The sequence below is a fragment of the Pseudomyrmex gracilis genome, unplaced genomic scaffold, assembly GCF_002006095.1.
Source record: "Pseudomyrmex gracilis isolate BER0280 unplaced genomic scaffold, ASM200609v1 scaffold_211, whole genome shotgun sequence".
NCBI classification, from domain to species: domain Eukaryota; kingdom Metazoa; phylum Arthropoda; class Insecta; order Hymenoptera; family Formicidae; genus Pseudomyrmex; species Pseudomyrmex gracilis.
In genome coordinates this window covers 33,584-57,725 of record NW_018020795.1, presented here as the reverse complement: position 1 = coordinate 57,725, position 24,142 = coordinate 33,584, and the positions used below count along the sequence as shown (strand labels likewise).

Here is a 24,142-nt window from a genome sequence, read left to right as displayed (position 1 = left end):
AAAAGATTGACAAGTTTCAACGTTACCTGTGTCATTCGCGTGCGAAGATCATCCCCGGAGATCGTTCTTCTTGTGACTGTACGGTTTGGCACACCAGCAGGCAGGGAAGTTAGCAAAAGGTGTGTCGAGATGTGTCGGGGAGTGTTTTTCGACATCTTTGTTTTATTTTTTTGTTTTGTTTTGTTTAGGGATTCGGGTCATTCCGACAGTTATTATATCGGTTTTTTTTTCCAGTGAACGCATGCAAAAACTTCAAACAGCAAATTTTGAAGAGGGAAAGCGGAGAAGGGGTGTAATGAGATACACAGCAGCCGCGATGAATTAAAAGATTCGTGGACTCTTCGAGAAATGACGGAAGCATTTCGGCATCATGTCAAGGTGTTTTATTTTCCGAAATCTTGCCTTCGAACGACGTGACGATCTGTACAAGGTGGTGGTACATCTGCTGATTTATAAGTCCTTGCGAATCTTTTGTTTTATGTAAAAAAAAAAAAAAAAAAAAATACAACATTTGTGTGGGGATTACACAAGCAGGGCTGCCTTAATCATTGGATGAGTGGACCGTTTTGATCATTTTATTTCATCAAAGGTACCATATATATATATATATACTCAATATTTTTTTCTATATCTAAATATATTAGAATTTTTGTTTTTACTAATCTTGTATTCTTCATTTTCGAGGCGAAACTGTAAGTATTGTATGTACATGTGAGTTTTGTTTTACAAATTTTAAAAATATAATTAAAATTTTGATAATTTGCTTTTTGTTAACAATTATACAAAATTATAAATAAATAAAGACTTAATTTTACACGGTTCTAACTTTATATCTGTTGGTGTTTCCTGTGTAAACTTTTGGCCCACCAACGTCTGAAATGTCTTAAGCCAGCTGGTGGTTACAATGAACACTCAGAGTGTTGTGGGATAGATAACAGAGATAACGAGAGAAAAACGTTTAAGAGAGGGGGGTTTTAGGCGGGAGCAAACACAACCAAACACTTATTACGTCCGAGTGTGTGTGCTAAGTGTTCGATTTGATGATATATTATATGTTGTACGCGGCAGAGCAACCGCCACGTAAGCGGAAATCACTCGCTCAAATTAGTAGGCCAATCATTGAGAGTCGAGACACGCATATTAGTAACACATGATTCTTTTTATTATAACAAGTAATTAATTAATCCACTAATCATATTTCCACTGTAAGATATACTCTCACTTGTTATAATATCGTTTTTTTTTCTTTTTGTTTTTTTTTTTTTTTTTCGTACGAGCTCGAATCGAATACATGACAAAGACGAAGAATCATACGACGAAATGAACGAAATTTGCGAACGTCAAACGCAGGAAATGACAGGTAAATTACATGACGACGGAATTATACCTATGTGTGTATAGACTGCTGGATCGTAATCCGTGTAAACAGCCGGATTTTTCTTTTTCTCTATATATATATATATATAGATATAATTTTTGTTTTTTATTTCTCTGTCTCGTATATCTAATTTCAATCACATCCGGAATGATCACATTCCGAATGTCGCCGCGGTACGCGACAAATATACATATATATATATATATATATACTCGAAATCACTCAATGTCATAGTATAAGTTAATAATTAATTACTTTTCTTATTATCGTTAGAAATAGGTACTTCCTGCACAAGAAACGACGTGATCGTAGTCTCATCGTCGCTGGACACCGCGTTTGATTGTCGACGTCACACAAGAATCAATGAGAAAGTTGTCCAGCTACGGACATTAAAATTTTTTTTGACAGACGGAGAGGTATTAATCCGTGCGAAGATTACAGTCAATAAGTTGTACTTGATATGTCAACTATAACAAAGAGCTACCATGTTAAATTTGTTTCGTTTGGTTTTCTTTTTCTTTTTTCTTTTTTTTTTTTTGGTTTTGAGTTTTTTCTTTTTTTTAACAGAGATAATAAATATCGATCTCTTGTGCTAAAAACTTGCACTTTCCGACAGAACGCATCGATGTTTGCATGACGTCACGCAGTATTCTTTCGTCGAGATGGCACTACTCCGTCATTCTCGATAAACGTAAAATACAATGCACACTCAAGTACTTACATATACATCGTGGACGAATCGGAGACCCGAATGCGAACGAGTCGTAAGCGACGGATCTCAAAGAAATCAGACTCAAACGCACATTTCCGAGACAACATTGCGCGCATCTGTACAATTCTATGTCTTACTTTACGTGTTTCCACAGATCTTTTAATTGATTAATACTTCATGGATTTTTAACGTTCAGTTTCAAAAGCTTCTTCGAAAGATTAATCGCTCGTATCATCTCGCATTCCAAGAGTCTCCGATTAATTTCGTCAAAAATTCATTGAGCGTCAAAGAACTGCATTAGACTCTTCATACTGGCATTGATCCTCTCACGCGCGTACCTGTGCTCCGATAAACCGTGCCTAATTTTATCTATTTCTATCACACTAAAATCGTATTTTTTTTTTTTTTTTCAAATCGGATATATTTCGAATAAATATCGTATCCAAAATTCTGTCTGTGCGTTAATAAATTAAGTTAAATTACGACGACGCTAATTTTTTTTCGTTTTTGGTTTTTTTTTTTTTTTTTACATTACTTCTGACACTCTCGTGATACATTCAATGATTTGAGAGAAACACACAATCAAAGTATTATTTACAAATATTCTCCGCGGTGGCTTTCTTTTGTCACACTATCTTACAATTTACAGAGTTTATGAGAGCATACAAAAATGAAGATCTCGCGACACAGGTATTGGCCAAGGGATGTACGCCGGTATTACTCGCTAAAAAAAAATTAAACTGCAGAACGAAACACTATTCGAGACACAAAGTTCGTTAGTGCGACAGAGCTCTAACTCATTCGGTCTGAATTAAGTTTTAGTTATGCCCATACCAAAAGTATCACGCCTTAACCGTTACTAATTTAATTAATTAATTAATTAATTATATTACACTGGTCGTTCCGCGCGACTGCGGACGACCTCTTTAAAGCGCCGTGGCCGGAGCTTAATTAAATTATTATGAATGCGCGAAAAACGCAGCGAACACACGTTCACTTCTCTTCGGAACACATCGTCAGTCTTGTTGCGTTTACACGTGCGCGAGGAGTAAAGGCCGGTCCGCGCAGGTGGCAGGTCTCGCGAAACTGACCGATCAGATTGGTCCGATGGATCAATGTGAACAAATCAAATTTCTTCTCGCGATCTGCGACTTTTGTAGACCAGCGCTTAATGTGCGCTGCGTTTTGCGCGCTAAATCGCGGTCGATTTACGGTGATTCCTACAAAGATCTGGATGAAACTTTAGATTGTACACTGCTAAAGGAAGCATAAACTCTTTGAAAAAAAAACCCTCGAGTCACGACATCGCCCGTAATTTGTTTTTGCAAGCTATTTTTCTTTTTGGTTCTTTATTATTTTTCAATACTTTTTAGTTTTTTATTATTGTTTAATTTAAAGCAATAAAGAAGCGTTTTTTTTTTTAAATTAAATATCGTAAAGTAAGATAAAGATCTTACACGCGTTATTCAAATAAGGATATCTGGGATTAAGATAATGCTGTTTCTGTCAGCAGTTTTCGAGACTTTAATCTTTCTTGCTTTAATTATTGATCGCTTGTTTTATAAACATTAAGACCTGCGAATTATGCTTCCACCAACAGGATACGATCTAAGGGATGAACTGACTAAGCAGCCAGATGCATCAAAGGCCCACGTACTCATGACGACACCGATTATTCGTTTTCATGTGTGACGTATGCAATATTAAAGCAGTGACCGAACATGTTTTTATTGTTTATACATAGTTTTATTTGTCTAGAACGTGTGTGATTGTAAAAACAAACCTAAAGGATTTTAGAAATATTGTGAGTGTGTCACCGACTGAGCGTGTGCGTCGTCGTAGTTATGAAGTAATTGAATATTTGCGTATTTCGTGTTTGTCGCGCCGCAAACGGCCAAGATACACACGTTAATTCGACACCGCACAGTCTCATGAGTCGCTCATGCCGAAACGTGCTTCACACAATATTTAAGGTTTAAGTAAGAGATCTTCGTTCCCCCTCTCACGCCGTGCAAGATGGCAAAGCAACGCAAAAGCAAAAATGTTGAAGCCATTGTTAACGGTCCCGAATCCAAGAATTGCCTCTTAGCAAACCGTCCAATCGAACTAGGTACGTAAAATTGTTACGCGTCATAGAGCAGTTAGGTCGCGACCTCAAACCCTTTTATATTTGAGCAAGCTGCGCAAAACGATATCTAAAATCGAATGAGACCTCGTGAGAGCGTGTCGTCTAGTCCAGAGTCTTCCAACACGGCGTGCGGTTTACGCCATAAGATTTCTATGCAGTCACGTGATCAGTTGGAAGGCTCTGGTCTAGTCTAACAATGTCGTAACGAGGCAAAGCGTGCAACAATATTTGAAACAAAAACGGTTTTCGTACGTTCGATCAAGAGTTATCGTTGCGCGGAAAAAGTCCGTTTATACATGTGTATAAGTATATCTTATAATAATTACGATGTGTACTTGGTCTAGACGAAGTCATGGAAGGATGTGTTCCGATTGTCGATAGTATTGATTCTACTACCTAGAATTTCGACCAACTCAGAGAGTATTACAGTGAACAAAGAATAGTCTAAGATAAATGTAACAAATGCACACAGAGATTTTTTAATCTAAGCATTGAAGCGCCATGTGTGAGAATATTTTTATTTTATTTCTTTCTTTTTAATATAAAAAAAAGCTGTGTACCACTGCCAAAAAATGTTATAGTAATGTGATTTGTGGCATTATAGTTTACAGACTTGAGTTTTTGTAAAAGAGACTACATTTCGTATTTGCACTCAAAACATTTGTCTTCCAATCCAAAAGATTTGTTTTTACAATCAATACACAATATACACACTTCGTAATAATTTATTATCTAAGTATATCGAGAAAAAAATCGTTCTTTTGTATAATTTCATTAATATCAGAATTTTACAATTTGAAATGTTGTAAGATCTCTTAACTATTTAGAAACAATTTACTTCAAACATGTGTAAATAGATTTTGGGAGTAAAGGACAGAAAATACTGCGTTTTTGATTAATTCTATGCTTATAACATATGTAAATAAATAACTTAATAAAAAAAAAAAAAAAACTGACCGATTGTTAGTTTTGATAATCAGTTTTTATGTTCGGTTCACTGCTCTGATAGAAAGTGAATGAAAGTGCATTGGAAAAAAAAAAAAAATATGGACTGCCCCCTTCCGTTTCGAGCATATAAGAAAGATAAATAACACATTACTATTTTCCTCTGCGTTGAACAATTGCATTATTTTACACACTTACGAGTCTTTGCAGTCCACATCTGGAAACTAGCAATACACTCTTTTGCGTAATCTTTCAAATACATAAATCACACGTATGGGTTACACACAGAGGGAACAGATGTTGGTGTCGCGAAAAAAACAGTGCAAAAAGTTAGAAGTTAATCCCACTGTGCCAGTCGCGCATTGATGTTAACAATTTCCGTTAAAAAAATTTGTGACTATTGCGACTATTTGTGACAATTCAGAGGTCGGATTATGTAAGATGTTTACTTCGCGATTGTCTGTTATGTCCGTTAAAGGCTAACACATAACTCAAGATCCAAATAGAGAAACAGAATAATTAACAAAAACATCGACCGAAGAAGTTTTGCTGCTATATTACGAACACATCTAAAAAAACGTGCGTAGTATTTGATTGTGTGGCACAGCAGGATATACATATACATATATAACACGTACAACAAAAATAGATTACTACCAGAAAGGACCTTACAAAACCGTGCTGTGTTAATTACACCTTGCATGCATATTACTTCTACGGGAAGGAAGACACATTATGCAGGATACAAAAATGAGATCCGTTCGTGCGCAGTCGATCCTTGCACGATCATTCTCTTGAAACTTTCAGCATGTGCTCAGACAGCTCCGGTTCTGACTTCAGGGTTGGAACGGGCACACCAGACACTAAGAATCCATCAATAAATGATGATTTATAACAAGCAACACTTAAAGCGGTGGAAAAAAGAAAAAAACAAGCAAAATTTAGTAAACCATTGTACACATTAAATATTGCGCGAAACGAGCGTTGTGTGCTAATTGGTGCGTGCGTGCATTGAACCAGTCTGAAAATAAAAATCTCAGAAAACAAGAATTACATAATTCCCACTAAGGTTCGTTTATCATCATTCCATCTGTATTTCTGCCAAATATCTTATTGTCTTCGTTATGTTTGTGTGTGTGTGTGTGTGTGTGTATATGTGCAAATGCGTATTACTCTAATAAGAATATTCATGTGACACGTCACGAGTGTATATTGGTATGCGGCAAAATCGAGTAAAATAATTCTCGTTTGAGGAGAATTATTTTGCACTTTTCAAATCATCAAAATATATACGTTTCACACGATCATACTCGTATAAAAATTTGTGAATATAACGTTATTATATATTGGCAACAAATATAGATGGAGGACATGCGTGAATCTCAACCTGGGGAATGTTTTGTCTGTGTGTTAGTGCGCCACAGGACTTGTCACACTTCCAATGTTATACTTATACTGAGGAGTGCATACAACACAATAAACAATAAAAAACGAAAAAGAAAAAAAGTGCATACAAAAGAGGAATGGATCGAATAATCGGGATGTCATCAAACACATAATATCTCTATGTTGGAAAGAACATCTATACGAATAGGTTTTTTTTTCGTGTTTGTTGCAGAGGAAATTCAATATTCAAAAGGCACTCGTAGAAAATAATTTAACGATCACAATCTTTGATTTTATGACAGGGTCTCTCGCTTAGAGACATCACTATCGATGCCACTCGAAACCCGTGATCGTTGAGCGACGTCGGGATACGGTGTGTAATGCCAAGGGCATGGTGGGCCTTGGTGGTGGTACATCTCGTAATATGGTCGTACTAACACCATGCACAACAGTCAAAACTCGTTAAAATCTCACTTGAACGCACTTTGTTAATAACTTATCTCTCGCACCTTCCCGCGTCACGATGGGAAGAGCTTCGGTTAAATGCAACTGCGAGTCCAATGATTTAGTCGCGGATGATTTTCCATAGGAAAAAAACATCGTTTGCTAGACTAATTAATTAGTACTTTACGGATGTTCTATATGGGACAGACATACAACAGTTCAAAGAACACAGCCCACATTAGAACGATCCAATGCACGGTGTAAATTGGATTCTCACCGTCTGTGATCTTTCTGGCAATGAACTTCAAGGTTTCGTCGAGAAGTACCACTGGAATGGAGAACTTCATAACAGTAACCCATTCTTCAGCCGTTAGCGGGGTCACTTGAAACACGGACTGAAAACAGAAGAGTTAACGGTGTTCACGATCTCTCAAAACTGCGAATCTTTCACATCTCAAACTGATCATAGAATAACTTCTCAGATATTTGTTGTTGTAAATACAATGCAAATAAATTCTACTTACCGAAAGAACATCGATGTACAAGATGACGAAATGGAGTGTGAAAGAAAGAGCCATGGAAGCGATGAGCCACAAGTTGGACCAAGGTGGCATGGTGATGAGAGACTGATTCTCAGACAAGCTGTGAGTAATCACGGATTTTTTTTTTTTAATCATAATCGCAATTCTAAGGAAAACATAATTCTTACGCAATGTACGTTATCTTCTTCTACCTGTTCATGGCGTTTAACATTTCAATAGTGACCAGTACAGAGAGAGCCATAGTCATGGGATGAGGATCAGAGAAGATTTTGCAATTAATGCCCTTGAATTCCTCTCCGCCACCAAGACACGACAAATGATGAGTCTATGCATTGTATAAAAAAATTGATGAAAATAAATAGATAAAAAAAGTTAATTAAATAAAAAAGTTTGATTCTTTTTCTCTGCAATTCTAAAATAAAAATCATGGATATAAACAAAACTTTCATCAAAACTTACCACTTGGTAGTAGTTCATTTGAGGTCCATTCGGACTGTACATGAACCACCAAGCAGCCGAGCCGACAGTGGCAGCGCCTACGTATCCACCGATAGCCAAGTAGCGGAAAAATAGCCATCCAGAGATCAAAGATTCGTCAGACTTGCGAGGAGGCTATGAAAGAACGCATAATAGTCTCGATAAATCTTAATTCTTAAAGTAATAATGTATCTCTTTTTGATTGCTACTTTACCTTGCTCATAATGTCCAAATCGGGTGGATTGAAGCCAAGAGCGGTGGCTGGAAGACCATCAGTGACCAAGTTGACCCACAGAAGTTGGACCGGAATCAGAGCTTCAGGAAGACCAAGAGCGGCAGTCAAGAATATACTACAAAGTAACGTACAAATAGTAGTGGAAATCCGGTTCTCATTATATTTTTCTTAATTGCACTCATATCTTGTAAATACCTGACGACCTCGCCAATGTTGGAAGAAATGAGATAACGAATGAATTGTTTCATGTTATTGTAGATGGCACGACCTTCTTCAACAGCGGCTACGATGGAGGAAAAGTTGTCGTCTGCCAACACCATCTCAGAAGCCGACTTCGCGACTGCAGTTCCAGAACCCATAGCAATACCGATCTCGGCTTTCTTCAAAGCAGGAGCGTCGTTCACACCATCACCTGTCTATAAAATTAAAATAAAAGACCACAAGAGCGTTATTCGTGATCTTTTCGGAATATTATATAAAATAAAAGTTTATTTTTATTAAAATGTAGTTTTATTAAATTTATTTTTTATTTTTATTTAAAACAAAGCAAAAATGTTTATTTTTCCCCTTTTTTTGATTTGATAGCAAAGTGCGGAGTATGGAAACAACGAAAATAATAATAAACGGACCGCAAAGGGCATTTAGTATTGTCAATTTTAAAATATAAAACAGTTGCAATATAAATAACGTGATTAAAGTTCCAAATTCTTACCATAGCAGAGATCTCGTTCATGCTTTGCAAAAACTCCACAATCTTTGATTTGTGAGCCGGTTCTACACGAGAGAAGAGACGAGCTCTGGCGCAAGCCGCCTTCTGCTCCGACGGAGGCAAATCATCAAATTCGCGTCCAGAATACGATTTGCCAGTAGTGTCCTCATCTTCTCCAAAGACTCCGATACGTCGGCAGATAGCTTCAGCGGTGGCTTTGTTGTCGCCGGTAATGACGATGACACGGATACCAGCAGCACGGCACCTGACGATTGAGTCGAACACCTCCTTACGAGGTGGATCAAGCATGCCTACCACACCGACAAATGTGAGATCCTTTTCGTATGTGTAGAATTTGGTAGAATCGCCGAGATCCATATCATCGGGTCTCATCGGATGATCACCAGTGGCCAGAGCGAGGCAGCGCAGAGTATCCCTACCGGTTCCGTATTGCCGAGTCAAGTCAAGGATGCGGTTCTTCAGGGTCGACGTAAGAGGAACTTTCTGACCGCCGACGCGACAGTGCGTGCATCTATCCAATACACCCTCGGGCGCACCCTTGACGAACAGCTTCGGTCCGGTTCCCAGCTTCGTCGGCTTCAGAGGCACACAATACGACGACATGGACTTGCGATCGCGAGAGAATTCCAGCGTGAATTCCTTCTTCCACTTCGTCTCCATATCTTGCCTGACGACAATAGCGCCAGCTCGACGATCTAGACCAGATTTTGAGACACCGAACGGGTTGATCTTCTCAGCGAGAACAATCAAGGCAGTTTCCGTAGCTTCGCCAACCTTCTCAAATGCCTGTTTGAATTCGTTAAAATCGATAGCGGAATCGTTACACATGATGCAAATGGTGCCAATCTCGTGCAACGTCTCGTAATCCTGTCCTTTGATCTTTTGTCCCCTCAGGAAAACCTCACCAATGGGTTCGTAAGTCGATCCGGTGATCTCGAATTCGTGGAAACTGCTGTCGTTACCTTCAATTTTGTCGAAGATGAACATTCTGTAAACATTGTAATAATTCAGAATAACGTACAAACTATCCAGCAATTTCTACGTAACAGAGAAGAAAAAGATATAAATCATTATTTTAATGGTCTTGTTTATCTTACCGGCTAACGGACATCTGGTTGGTCGTCAAAGTGCCAGTTTTGTCAGAGCAGATGACAGACGTGCAACCCAGAGTCTCGACAGACGGCAACGATCGTACAATGGCGTTCTTCTTGGCCATACGCCTGGTGCCCAAAGCCAAGCAAGTCGTAATTACAGCGGGCAGACCTTCGGGAATAGCGGCTACGGCAAGAGCGACGGCGATCTTGAAATAGTAAATAGCGCCCTTGATCCAGGATCCACCGTGAGCCGGATCGTTGAAGTGGCCGATGTTGATGGCCCATACGGCGACGCAGATCACGGAAATCACTTTCGACAGTTGTTCACCGAATTCGTCCAATTTCTGTTGCAACGGCGTCTTGATCTCCTCGGTCTCCGACATCTCTGTGCGGATCTTACCAATGGCCGTGCTCAAGCCGGTTCCAATGACGATACCACGGGCCTTGCCAGCGGCGACGTTGGTACCAGAGAACAAGATGTTTTTCTTATCCTAAAGAAAAAACATCGATACAAAAATTAATTTATTAATTAACAAAAATAATTTGTATTTAAAATATCAACTTTATTTGTATACAGTACGTGTACACAAAATGCTAGTTTTTTTACCGACCTGATTTACAGCACGTGGGTCGGGCACGGGGTCAGTGTGCTTGATCACAGACACCGATTCGCCAGTCAAGATGGACTGATCGATCCTAAGAGTAGTCGAGAAGATCTTGCTGAGACGAATATCGGCCGGAATTTTGTCGCCGACCGACACCTCTACGATGTCACCGGGCACGATCTCTTTGGCCCGGATCCTCTGGACACCGGACTTGTCTTGACGTACAACTTTACCCATCTCCGGCTCGTACTCCTTGAGCGCCTCGATCGCGGATTCGGCATTTCGTTCTTGCCAGACACCAACCACAGCGTTGGCGATCAGAATTAGCAGAATAACGAAAGGTTCGACGAAGGCCGTAAAAGCATCTTCGTGCTCTTCAAATAAGGCTAATACCTGCGAGAGCAATACGTCGATTAAAGAATCTCAAATAAAAATGAGAAACAACGGAGAAGAAAAAAGAGAAAGAAGCGAACAAAAATTTAATAAATCAAAGCTTGTGTTTATCAACAAACGGATATATAAATGTTCAAATTCATACGTTGATGTCAGTGAATAAGATTGAGATTCAACAAAAAAAAAACTTGTTTCGAGAAGCGACAAAGAAATAGAATGTTTCTTCTTCGTCATCGCTAGCACGCGTGAAATTTGGAAAAGTATGTACGCTAGAGAGAAACTAGAGCTTCGACTTCCTAAACAGCACGCGTTTCGTTAAAGTCTCTTTTCTCGAAGCCACGCGTAAATATAACACAATGATTTTAATACACGTATATTTTAGTTTGTACAAATTGTAAATCAAATCCCGTAGTGAATGTTACGCATTTCTCTTAAGCGCTGAAAGGAAATCAGTTCACCATGGCTACTTAAAAGATCAATATGCTATTTTTTCACCACTCGTGGACGATATATTTAGCCTCATTTACCCTTGAACCCCCATAAACATATAATTATGGCGCTTTTAGCGAAGCGTCATAATATACATCGAAAAATTCGACAGGAAGAAGAACATTTCGAATTCGTGCGTTTTTTTATACGCTTCGTCGACATTTGAAAAATTCCGTGAAAATTAAACTGACTTCTTCATTATTTTAACTTTACAATTTTATGGAATATATTGTTGCGTAAGTGTTACGCAAAGATAGATAATTATATCAAAAACTAAAAAACTATACATTCTATAAGATTTGAAATATATTCCATAAGATTTACTTACAAAAGAAATAATAGCAGCTAATAGAAGAATCTTAACTAGAAGATCATCGAACTGTTCCAATACGAGTTGCCAGATGGATTTTCCTGTGAAAAGAAGGATCATGAAACATTAACATTAATTATTACATTAATCTCTTATTTTGCAGCGTAAAAATGTTCATAATAACGTTTTGTAAAATTAATTTTCATGAATACTAATTGTGACATCATTCTATCTTCTAATTCGGTGTTGCGACAAATTGGCATTAAATTAGCATTAAAAAATGCCCATAAAGCGCTGGAAAAAAAACAGTAAAATATTTTTTTATATATTCCAGCTTCTTTAATATTATATTTCAATTTATATTTTATTTTTTTTTAACAATAATAAGACAATCTCTTTTTCTCTCAATGTTTAAATATCCAAATTATATGTACGTAGTAATTATATCATGACGTCGTTCACGTACATATTCACGTAGAGGTTCTCAATTTTAATTCCTAAAGCAACACGTGTTTTCTCATAAACGTAGACTTGATATTACAAAGAAGAGCTTTCGCAAGCAGAACGAAACCTCATTTAATTGCGTCGTCATCAACGAGTGTGTGTTGAAGGAAAATAGTACATGTGCCAGGAAAGAATGATAGCAGTCAGGGGCAGGCCCTGAACGTCCTTGAGATAGCTAGCGCCTTTTGCCCGCGTACGATTGACGTCATATCATTGCTCCACGGTTGACGATTTCATTAAGTATAATTTACAGTAGCGATGGAAAAGACGAGAGAAAATCCGATTTTCTGGATTCTAAATTGCCAGAGCAGAATATCTATATTTCTTCTCTACACAATTCGCGACTCTTTGTTCAATAAAAAAATTGCGTTTTTTCCGAGTCAAGTGATATTTTTGTTTTATTGAAAAAAAATTATTAATTTTTGCGATTTAACAAGTGTTGCTAATAATGTAAGTTTAAACTTACATTACTTAAAAAAAAAAAAAAAAAATTACGCTTTATATCGCATCACTATGTCATTTCTACGCGATACGATGCGATATTAGAGCCTCTCTCGCGCATTTTACCACACAAGTTTCGTGGATTACGCAAGTGAAGTATGTAATATGCACATAATGTTACATAAATTGCACGGTAATGTTGCGGCACACATTCCGCCGCGTCTCGGAAATTAATATCGTGCCATGACGTGCTGCATCGCGAGGACTGCTGCACATTTCTCCTCGTCCCTCTCTTCCCTCTTTAGCCTCTCACCTGTGTGCGGCCAGCACGCTTCATTACCGGATTCGGCGTGTGACAATAGGCGTTGTCAATCGGTCGATATATATATAGAATACACGCGGTATATTCGGAGATACACATGTAACAGGACACGATCACACTTGGGCGTCTGTAAGCGGTCGGATGATTAATTTATGTCAGGAATTTCATCAATGCCCCAACCTTGATCGATCTTCTCTGAGAAACACGCATCTCTCAGAGAATTTCAGCGGAATTTCATAAAACGAAATAAACGAAACTAAACAAAATTTAAAAGCGATAAGACGTCTGCGACCGATCGCGCGTATTCTTCTTCATTCTTTTTGTTTTATAAAATAAACATCTCTACGTTACACAAAGATTTTGATTTTTCTTTTACTATATGCAAAATACGCTTGTTTTTAACTAAATAAAACAGCACATCCTATCAGAAACGCAGTTTGTACACTCGACCAGAAATAACGAATGCCATTTTTTTGCTCAGAAAGTCAGTCTTCTGAATTGCTAATTGCAGCAAGATCGTGTGCAAAAAAAATCGCTGACTCACTATCAGACAAAAGCAATTTCCATTATAAAAAAATCTTCGCTTCTCTCTATTCATTATAATAAGAAACTTGAAAAATTCTATCCAAGCTTATAAAATATTTTTACTATAAAATCTGTTCTTAAAAAACTAGTGTGTTATAAAAACAATATAAAAATCTATCTGTGTATTAAAAAACAGACTAGATCTCGAACATTTTTATCGAGTGTATTGATTCTCAAATAATTCATTGACGTCATAATTTACTTTGCGATCTTATCACCTCATCTTTAATGAATATTGTCGAGAAGACCCATTTATCAGTCATCAAACTCTTATCTCTAATAGACACATATGGCATATAACATATAAAAAAAGCTTCATTTTTATGTCATGTCTGATTGTTAAACGCAAAGTGCAGTTTTATATTATTTTTCAATACAAATTATATATTCGTTGTGATTAAGTAATTGATTTTTTTTAATAATTAACCTATGGAGAAAACTACTAATCTTTTTGAAAAGAAACGGTTAAAAAGCAATACCACAACTCTTTGCATGAAAATTTCGATATACACTTTACGTGCGGTACAAATTCTAACTTCAAATTTTAACTACACCTCCAATATTTACATGGTTGCAAAATATTTCTGCGAAAATTGAAATTGCAAACAATTCTATATGAATCTTAATTACTACACAGAAAAAAAGATTTGCAAAAATAGCAAGAATTAGTTACTATATAACCAGCAAAAAAAATTTGCTAAGTTTATTAAGATTTGCCAATAAGACAATTCGTTGCGCTCACAAAACGTTTTATTGATGAAACAAAAATTCAGTAAACTCAATAAATTTTTCTTGCTGGTCATATAAACGGCAAAGCTTTTTTTCCCGTGTACTCATTTATACTTATTCGTGTTCCGATATCTTTGGAGGACAACGTTAACGATTACAATCGACTAAATTTCAACATTTTTCATGTCTAACTTCGAATCAGAAGATCGCATAAAGATCAGACAATATTGTATATAGTGACTAAATACACAGACGATATATAGTGTATATACAGTGACTAAACATTGTTACGCACGTAAGCTCTTTTCAAAGAACAGTAAAATTTGCGTCGCGAGAGGTTGCTCTATTTTTTTTTTTTTCCACTTGTTACAAGGTAATTCCACAGGCAATAATAACACTAAGCGAATAATGAGAACCTAGTACGACCGGTCGATCCATCACCGAAGGTCGGCGGGAAGATAGCGCGGGTCGAGTGCATCGTCGAGTGCAATGCCGATATAATTACGGGTGAGGTGAAGCGCACGGCGCTTGGCAGTGGTGTCTTTCGATATCGGTGAATGAAAGACGAGAGCCAAAGATCTTTGGTACCTCCGTCGTGCAAAAAATGTCATGCTAATTGTTTCCGTTCAGCGTGGTATTTTGTGGCATTATATTCATGAAAAAAGTGAGTATTCGTTAGAATTTGTTTTATCTTTCTTCTAAGTGATATCTAAGAAATAAAAATTGATCAAATTCGTTCCTTTTTATCTTTGTAATGTTGAATTGGAAAAATATATTTATACCGATTGTACAAACATCAAGTAAAGAGGAAGACATAAAATGTCTGCGTTGACATTGTCATTAGTAAAAAGCTTGCATAAGAAAATAAAAACAAAAATATTGTATCTTGGAAAAACAACATGTTAACATCGTTTATTTTTCTGTATTTTGTTTTCTTTACGTGTACAACAAAAAATAAAATGTAAATGTGTTTCTCTCTCTCTCTCTCTCTCTCTCTCTCTCTCTCTCTCTCTCTCTCTCTCTCTCTCTCTCTCTCTGAATGATAAGTATTTTTTTTTGTTTTTATTGAAAACGTTATGAATTTTCAAATAATTTCAAATAAGCGTGTGCTTCCGAAGCTGTACCGACGATTTCGCAGGCGCCTTCTACGATCGGATCGACACGTCGCGTTCACATGTGCATGCAACGTAGCGCGCGTGCAACGCTAATTCTCAGAGCTTATGGAGCTCCAGGAACAAGCAGACTGGCCTACTTTGATAGCGGACGCGTTCATATTACGTCTAAGCCTTCTCACTTCCACGCGAAAGAAGACCGACGTTTGAACGCGTCGAAACAAACAAGAGAAATATCAGACATTTAAACTTGTGAGTAAATTTTGCAAAAATTGCTGATTCAACGCGGAATCGGTTGTTAACGCGATCTTTAATATAGATTTGACTCTACAAACTAGGTTTTTGCTTTATCACAAATAATTTGCATTTACTACGTCGTATGCCAATTTGTCGTAAAACACGAGTTTTATCGTACACGAAGATTACGAAGTCGTTACTCACCCTCCTCAGCTGGCAATTCTGCAACAGAAAAACAGGAAATACATTATTATCAAATGAAAAAACAAATAAGATTAATTACATCTTTAAAGAGAACTAACGACAGACTTTCGTCTAAAAAAATAATTTGTTTTCATTTTACATTGTTTAAAAAAACTGTTTAAAAAAAATCTATTAATTATCTATAATCTAAATATATTACAGCATATCAATAAAAAAATTAAATCGTAAAATGTTGAATGGTAAATAATGCTGTAAATATGTACATAGAAAAAAAAAATGATACGTGTCTAATATTGAAAGTGTTTGATCACATTGTAAAGGGTCAGCTTTAAGGTGTCCTATTTGAAATTATACCGAGGTGCAGAGATTCCTCTGCAGAGTTCCTTAATTTCTATTACTCGCGTAAATTGAAGGAAACCGCGAAAACGAATTTGGTGTGCAAAATGGGTGTATTCTGTGGTTAAGCGAAGCGTGCGGGTGACAGTTTGCGAAGCGTTAAATCTTCGGAAGATTTATGATAGACGATATACGATGTGGTGCGATATAATGCGAGAGAAATTGGAGTCTTCAAAAGTTAGTCAAGTCGATTTTGTTGAATTTACTTTAATTTTGCTTTCAAATTTTACACGTGCAAATGAGTCTTCACGCATCAATTACACGTCATTTTGTTTGCAAAATGTTTCAAAAATTATCTCGAATTATAAATTCTTTGATTACACATACGTATGCAACTTCAAACTATATATATATATTTTTTTTTAAATCAAACGACTTTGTATCAACATATCAAGAAATTTCCAAATATAAGAACCGTCATATGTTTTCTAATACGATATTGAAATGGAGCAGTGCAACGAGCAATCGAAAGGTCAGACGCATATATTTTTAACTCAAGCGAGGGAATCTCCGATCTGGTTTAATCTACGAGGTCGATTACTCTGTCGAGCGTTCATTAACGTCTCGAAATTGACCGTGTGTGTGGAAGTTCCCGTGTTTGTGAGTTCTAATAGCACCATCGTCGTATAAATATTTACGCATCCCAAAAACTCAGAGCTTCGCGTAAGACGAGAAGCCTTTCCTTGCCGAAGAAAATCGGGCGAGAACACGTTTACTGTAGTTATTAAAAAAAAACACACACGTGCGCGAACAAATTTCAGGCTCATCATCGCATCAGTTTCTTTAAATTTCCATCCAATTAAAACTTTATTGCATTATTTTCTTTTGTTAAAAAAAAATTGTTTACATGTTCTTGAATTTCATAATATTTGACAATTTAGTTATCTCCGGATTATAATTCTGTGTCGTGTCGCATGCTCTTCCCGCACTTAAAAATAAATAACGATTGCTTCTTGCGTTAAAAAGATCGAGGACGAACATGGGGAAATATCGTGTCGCGGTGGAAAAGCGACTGTCCGTCAAGGCGAGCGCGTCGTCAGCAACGGTCGTGATATAACACGCGTGGAGTTCCACGCGTGAGAGGAAAAACAGAGAGACACGTGGGAGTCATTGATTCGTGTACTGGATCAGGCATAGATTTCTCCTTGAAAGGCTGTCGCGCGATTGACGTGTTCAACAGTGGACACGTCGCTTCCCGTGAAACGCACATCAACGGCGGATTCTGAAAGACCGCGCGTAATTCTCCAAGTCGGACGTGAAAGCGTTTGTCGGGTGAGAACAATACCTTCAATTTCACGTCGATTTGCACTTCGGCAGACTCGTTAATTCGCGCACGCCTCGCCGTTGTAACCGAACGTCATATTTAGACGCAATTGTACTTGAAATTATATTACCGACCTTCGAATATATCAATAACGACTTTAGTGTATCACGCAAGAGAAATCCGCATCTATTTATGCGCAGACACGTACAACAAAAGCGTAAAGGAAACTATTCAAACATTATTTTTATAACAATTTTTTTTGCAAAAAAGCGCTGTTTTGCTTGAAAAAAAAAAACAATAAAAACTATATATTTTCGGTCTACGTAAATACATTTTAACAAATGTTAGCTTCTCTGTGTTGGATCAATCAAAGCTAACGAAGTTAGCTAATGCGACAAAAATGCTCTCGATGGTGGAAGAAAAATATCGATACCTGGATAGGGTCTGAACGTCATAAGCGCGTCCCTAGATATACGCGCGATTCCACGGCGAGTGGCATCGATCGCATTTTACGCACACCACGAATGCGGGAGTCAGTTACGGGATCATGTTGGGCGGAAGCGAATGCTGGCGCGATCGGGGACAGGCCGAGAAAAGAGCCTGAGAGGTTTTCTCGCGCGCCGTGTGTGTGCGAGAGCGTCACGGATTTATCACGCGACAGTGAACGGCCGCACAAAGCCGATGGATACTCTCTCGCGACAAACAAATCCATCGTCGTGCATTGAACGACACGGGGCCGGCAAGCTGAACTGTGTGCTAACTTTAGAACGCGAACTTGCTCCGGGGCGAGATTCGCGCGTCCGAGGTGGCAAAACAAGTTCCGGTCCAAGTTTCGTGAACTTGAAGATGCTCAACGGTCCGTCGAATTGCAGAAGCACGAAGCAGCAATAAACACGTCCGACTTGTGTAAAACGATCTCTCGCGCGTAACCCACACATATCTCTATTTAAATGTATAATTTAACAATAACAATTTTAATTATGTATTTTTAATTATATAGTTTTTAATTATGTACTTTTAATTATATATTTTTCACAAAAGTGTAAATTATAACGAATAATAATAATAATTTACATATATAAAAACATGTACAATGTCACGAAGTGTCCGTACGTAAAGTTCGAGTGTTAATTATACACGATTACTTCGGCTAAAATATCACGAAATACAATAACGAAGAAATTCGAGCCGAAATAAAGCGCGATGGGTCTTCCGCTGCATATAGCATTCGAGAGACCAGGAAAAATATATACCGACGAAAAAAAATGTCAATACAGATATATACACAATATACATATATGTGGAAACCGCATGCGGCAGTATACCGATCGATTTGGCATGCATTTGGCGGGTTAACAGCGATAAATAAATTGTGCCGTCGCATAACATAACGCGAACTCTCTTTTTCACTCGTTCGATTTGTCATTTTTTTTTTTTTTTTTTTTATGACAGCTCGACGTGTATTCTGTCACACGAATAAATGCGGCTTGACAAATGAAAGTTAACCACGGAAATGGGAAACAAGTGTCGCGCGCGCGCGCCGCGCCGTTTGTGGAAGTGCGCGATGCATTTCCTCGTCTAAGGTCATCCGCGGAACTAATCTGCAATTACGATTGCGATAGATGAAACGTCAGCCCGCGCGTTCGTATATACAAGTGAGTGAGTAACGTTTTAACATATGTACATATGTGCGTGTCGAGGTCTCAATATCGCACACGGTGCTCGAACGCGAGACTAGATAAAACAACATTGTTTGACGATACTCGACTCCGACCACTCGTATCACGAGAAGGATTTTCATTTAATCGTGTACATATAATTTTTTTTTTTTTCACTTAAACATTCAAGATAATTTTAATCAAAATTTGTTTTGTAACGTTATACATCGCACAGAAATATCTGATCGCACACGTGTGAAATATACAAGACGTGTGTCAAGAGTTTTATTCGAGTAGCAGGAAAATTCCGTGAAAAACCTGTTAGAGTGGTAATGCAACGAGCTTTAACGCGAGACTCCATCAGAAAATCTCACTTAGAGATTCGATATTCGATATTTATCTCTCGGTTTGGTGCGATGAGATTTTTAAACTCGTCCGCGCGATTGTATTTTCCCTCGTTAGAAACATGTATAAGAAAGTTTTCTACTATTGATTGGTCACACTACACTTGTCGGCGATAAAACAAGACGATCGAGGTAAAGTTCGTTCGCGAGTTTCTAACGGAAGTTTTCGACATCTTGTTATACAAGATACGCCCAACACACTTATCTCTGTTGAGACATAACCGTATAGTTAATTTATTTTACCTAATCTACACTCTTTTGCCGGTTATATTTTCTGTGTAGAGATAACTTCTGCATCGTGTACATATTTTTTTTTTTTTTTTTCTATCGATCTTTTTCGTGCGAATTTAATCATTATGTTTTATACAAATATTAAGTGTTGTAACAAATTTTGAATATTATCACTCGTACAAATTTAATATTTCTACGCGTCCAGCGTATTTTGAAGCATATTTGTTCACGTTTGCGCTCGACATTTACATGAAATATAGTATAGTTGTTATAAAGTACTATAATTGATATTTTAATTAAAAATTCGGCGTTTTAATCAAACGACACTCGTTGAAAACACTTTGTATGCGTGTGACGCGATTGCGTTTAGTTTTTAATCAAAACTCTCGATTGTAATCAAAGTTATGTTTTTTTTTTAACGTTTCGGCAGCTGTAATGTCAAAAGTTAATTAATCGTTATTTTATAATTAAATCCGGGGTTCAAAGAAGTTTTACTGTGACTTCCTTACATTTAAAGAACGCGACACGCGATATAAAAGAAAAAGAAATCGTCATCGCGATCGAATGACGTAATGAAAAAGGTACCACATGTTGAGGAATAATAATGAGCGCAACGTTCGGGCTCGAAGAACATCGATTGAATGAATTAATTTAATGGATAATCGGTTGCGAGAGAGAAAAAGAGGGTGTGATAGAGAGAAGGAAGCGATATCGAAGTGCAACAACGCGCCCAAGCGCGTTAAATATCACGGCACGATGCGACTTTAAAGAGCGACCTTAAAATGAATTAACCTCACTCAGCCGCGTCAACTCATAATGCAATTTCACCACACTTGCGCGATTTATTAAGCGATTTATTAAGCGCCGAGCGATTTTTGCGGCTGCCTGCGTGCCGCGGCTATTTACGTAGCTCGAGTAACGCACGTCACGATTCATTATGCGATCTAAAAGTAGCTCTTATGTCAAATTACAAAAATTATAAAAATGTTTCATTCTTTCTTTTTTTTTATAATCATTTCTTATGGGAGAAATTGCTATTCGTTAACAACAGCACGTAAGCTAGAAACAAGAACTGCGCGGTGAAATTTCACAGAGAAAATTTACAAGCAAAATAAGAGAAAGTTTACGATGGTTTAAGATAGACGAAAGTTTAAGATGGAAAGTTTTGTACAATTGCGAATTGAATTGATATTGTCTCCGTATTTATACAAACTTACACATTCGGAGTAATTTTGTAGTTTGAATACAATAAACTCGAAGATCTCTTAAATGCTAATCTAGAAAAATACAAAATGACAAAATCTATTCTTTGACAATTAACATTTTACAAAGCGGAAAGTGACGAGATTAAATTTGAGAAGAAGACATTTTTCTTTGCAAAAAGTTGTGACAATTCAATTTTAATACAAATCGTTTAATTCTTTCGTCGCATTTGTGCAACGTCGTCGGTACATTGTAAACGAAGACGCTGGTGAAATCGTCTTTCCACACAGTCAGCGCATTAATAATGAATCGGCCAACGACGTTTCGTTCTGACGTGGTCGCTTACGTTGAAAGTTGTCCACGTCAGATTATTCGTCGCACGCAAAGGCACGCAGCGTGTCCTAACGAAAGGATTCTAAAAGGTGTTAACAAATGCAATTATCGCCATGTAAAAGCAGGCGCGATTCCGCTGGATATTTCTTGCTGAGAGGCGAATTAAAGTTAAATGGATGCACAGCTCCCACGCGTCCAGAGTTTTCTGAACGTCACTTTTTTTTTTTTTTTTTTTATCACGGCACGAAATACGACGATCAACGTGTAAAACAAAATCAAAAAGTTTTAATTGTAAGTCAGTCGATCTATCGCTCTGATTATTTATTTCTATTTACAAGCCAATTTATCCTTTTATTCTGTTTTCTATTTTTCTTTTATTCTGTTGCCTTGCTTCAACTTGTTTTCCTGAAGAAAAAACTCTTCAAGTTTTTTCTCAATAAAGTGTAAAGATTTCAGAAAATAGATATAGAGTTTTTGTTATATGCTATAAATATTTATTACAAAGTTATATATTATAAATATTTTATTTCATTTTTGCAAAACATATTTTATTTCTGTACAAAGCGGCAGTTATAATTTTTTATTTAAACAGATAAAAGATTTACGTGCTATGAACGTCGATTGTTTTCCTCGTAGTTTCCAAGCGAATTGTTGTTGAATTTTGAGTCTTATATGAATAAAATATTCTCACGTATAAAGTACAAATCTAACAGTACACACATCTCATCATCAGCGTAAACGCAAACTGAATAATTTACCATATATTTGCAGACGTTTGCACACAATCCGCACTAATTCGACATAGTAATAACTTCTATACTTCTTTTTTATTTACGTAACTAAATTGATACGTTCAACACAATAATTTGTACCGACAGTTCAGTTGTGAAAAAATGTTAATTAATGTAGGAAAGATTCTGTGTTCATTATATACGAATTGTGCCTTAAAGTAAATCAATTTTTAATAATTTCTCAATGCGCACGTTTGCGAAAAAGAGAAGAAAAACGTGCTCGGATTAGTCTTTTAATTAAAAATAGTTAATTTTGCGAATTTTAAAACTTCACGTAAGATTTTGCTTTTAGCTTTTTCTTTGAAACGTACATTTGTGCTTCCGGTGATACCTTGATATTTATCGTTAACAATGCACAGGCCACTGTGTGTGACCGAGTTCTTAGTCTCAAGAAGCTCATAAGCCACCCTAGTCCGCTGATGTAATGCAACTTTATGTGGGCGACGACATTTTATCGCCGTTGGCGCGCAGTCTACTTCGCGATTATTCATCGAGAAATTCTCTTCGGTCGCATCTTGATAAAAGGGTGATCGCTGTGTAATCATCACCTAGAATTTGTTTACTTTTGAAGCGGATGCAAACATAGTTATCGCGATAAACGCACGTATGACGACGACGACGACGACGACGACGACAACGACGATGTATACCGAATTATTATTTATCGCACCAATATCGATAGTGTTTGTGCTTCTCTTGTATATAATTACAAGTCATAATCCGATCCGAATCGACGTCACTGATCGGGATCAGTCAAGATCGAACTTTAATCGCATGCGTGGTATTTACGTAAATATGTACGATAATGCAGGATCATCTAATCGATTTCAAATAGTATTGGAAATTCTTCGTGCAAAGGATTAAATATGTTCACACACATATGCTTATAATCGATACAACTACGTTTTTACCATACAAGCCGCAAACAAGCATAGCCACTCGAGTAAAATCACAAGATAACAGTTTATCGGTTATAATGATTTGTCGAGCATATTTATTTGATTTGATAACTCTCTTTTTCTAAAAATAAAATGTTTCACAAATAAACGTAATTAGAAAAAATATATATATATAAAAAAGCACACAATGTTTAAAAACCGTAAAATCGAATATACGTATGTATTTGCAATTTATATAAAAGATATTACACTAATAATTAAATAAGACGCTAATTTTAGTCAATTAAATCTGCAATTATTTTGAAATAATGAACTATCAGCACGCAACAGAGCAATTCTGACAGATAATCTGATGATCGTGCTATTACAGTTTTAATTTTCTGAGATTTTCTTTTCTCGTTAGTTTTTACATGTGTTTCACATTTCTGTGAAAATTATTGAAATGACGTTAATACCTTATCAGTATATAAATGAATGTTGTATTCATCATAAAAAGGCGAAATACAAATGTTTGATAAGTTAAATGAGCAAATGCAGTAATCAATTTCATGCAATATCACGATAATAATACATAAAAATTGTAAATGCTAACAATATTTAAAAAATGTTTATAAATACAACATTTGTTACGATTTATATGACGTATCTGTTTACGCAACGTAATTTTCGTTTACCAAAATGTGTGCCTAAAAAAATCTACGTTTATTAAATTTTTCCAATGGTAAATTTCACATTATATTTTTTCTAATAAAAATTATAACACAGCTACCATAAAAGATAATACTATCTCAAGACAGAAGTTTCTCTCATATTCTCTCAAGAAACGTCAATGTAAATATATTATATATATATTTTTAATATTTCTCGCGAAATTAATTTCTAATCCTATCTTTCAAGTGAAATCAAAAGTGATAATTCGAATTCGTTTTAGTCACCTCTATAACTCGCACATAGAATTTCC

General features: G+C 36.7%; 1 protein-coding gene across 5 annotated transcripts in view; it reads right to left on the bottom strand.

Annotated features, from left to right (window-relative positions):
* The window catches only part of LOC109858525 (calcium-transporting ATPase sarcoplasmic/endoplasmic reticulum type), a 42,166-nt gene that overhangs the window by 6,166 nt on the left and 11,858 nt on the right, over nt 1-24,142 (bottom strand). For 3 of the 5 annotated variants that reach the window (XM_020435872.1, XM_020435873.1, XM_020435874.1), the window contains exons 3-13: nt 16,003-16,020; nt 11,887-11,969; nt 10,683-11,069; nt 10,075-10,562; nt 8,960-9,965; nt 8,443-8,663; nt 8,227-8,362; nt 7,995-8,147; nt 7,727-7,860; nt 7,518-7,635; nt 3,449-7,388 (exon numbers count right to left, since the gene is read on the bottom strand). In XM_020435872.1, coding sequence (XP_020291461.1) covers nt 7,188-7,388; nt 7,518-7,635; nt 7,727-7,860; nt 7,995-8,147; nt 8,227-8,362; nt 8,443-8,663; nt 8,960-9,965; nt 10,075-10,562; nt 10,683-11,069; nt 11,887-11,969; nt 16,003-16,020 — 2,945 coding nt within the window. In that variant the 3' untranslated portion in view covers nt 3,449-7,187. Of the gene's footprint in view, nt 1-3,448; nt 7,389-7,517; nt 7,636-7,726; nt 7,861-7,994; nt 8,148-8,226; nt 8,363-8,442; nt 8,664-8,959; nt 9,966-10,074; nt 10,563-10,682; nt 11,070-11,886; nt 11,970-16,002; nt 16,021-24,142 lie in introns of those variants that run through there. The other 2 variants (XM_020435877.1, XM_020435876.1) reach the window with 1 other exon arrangement.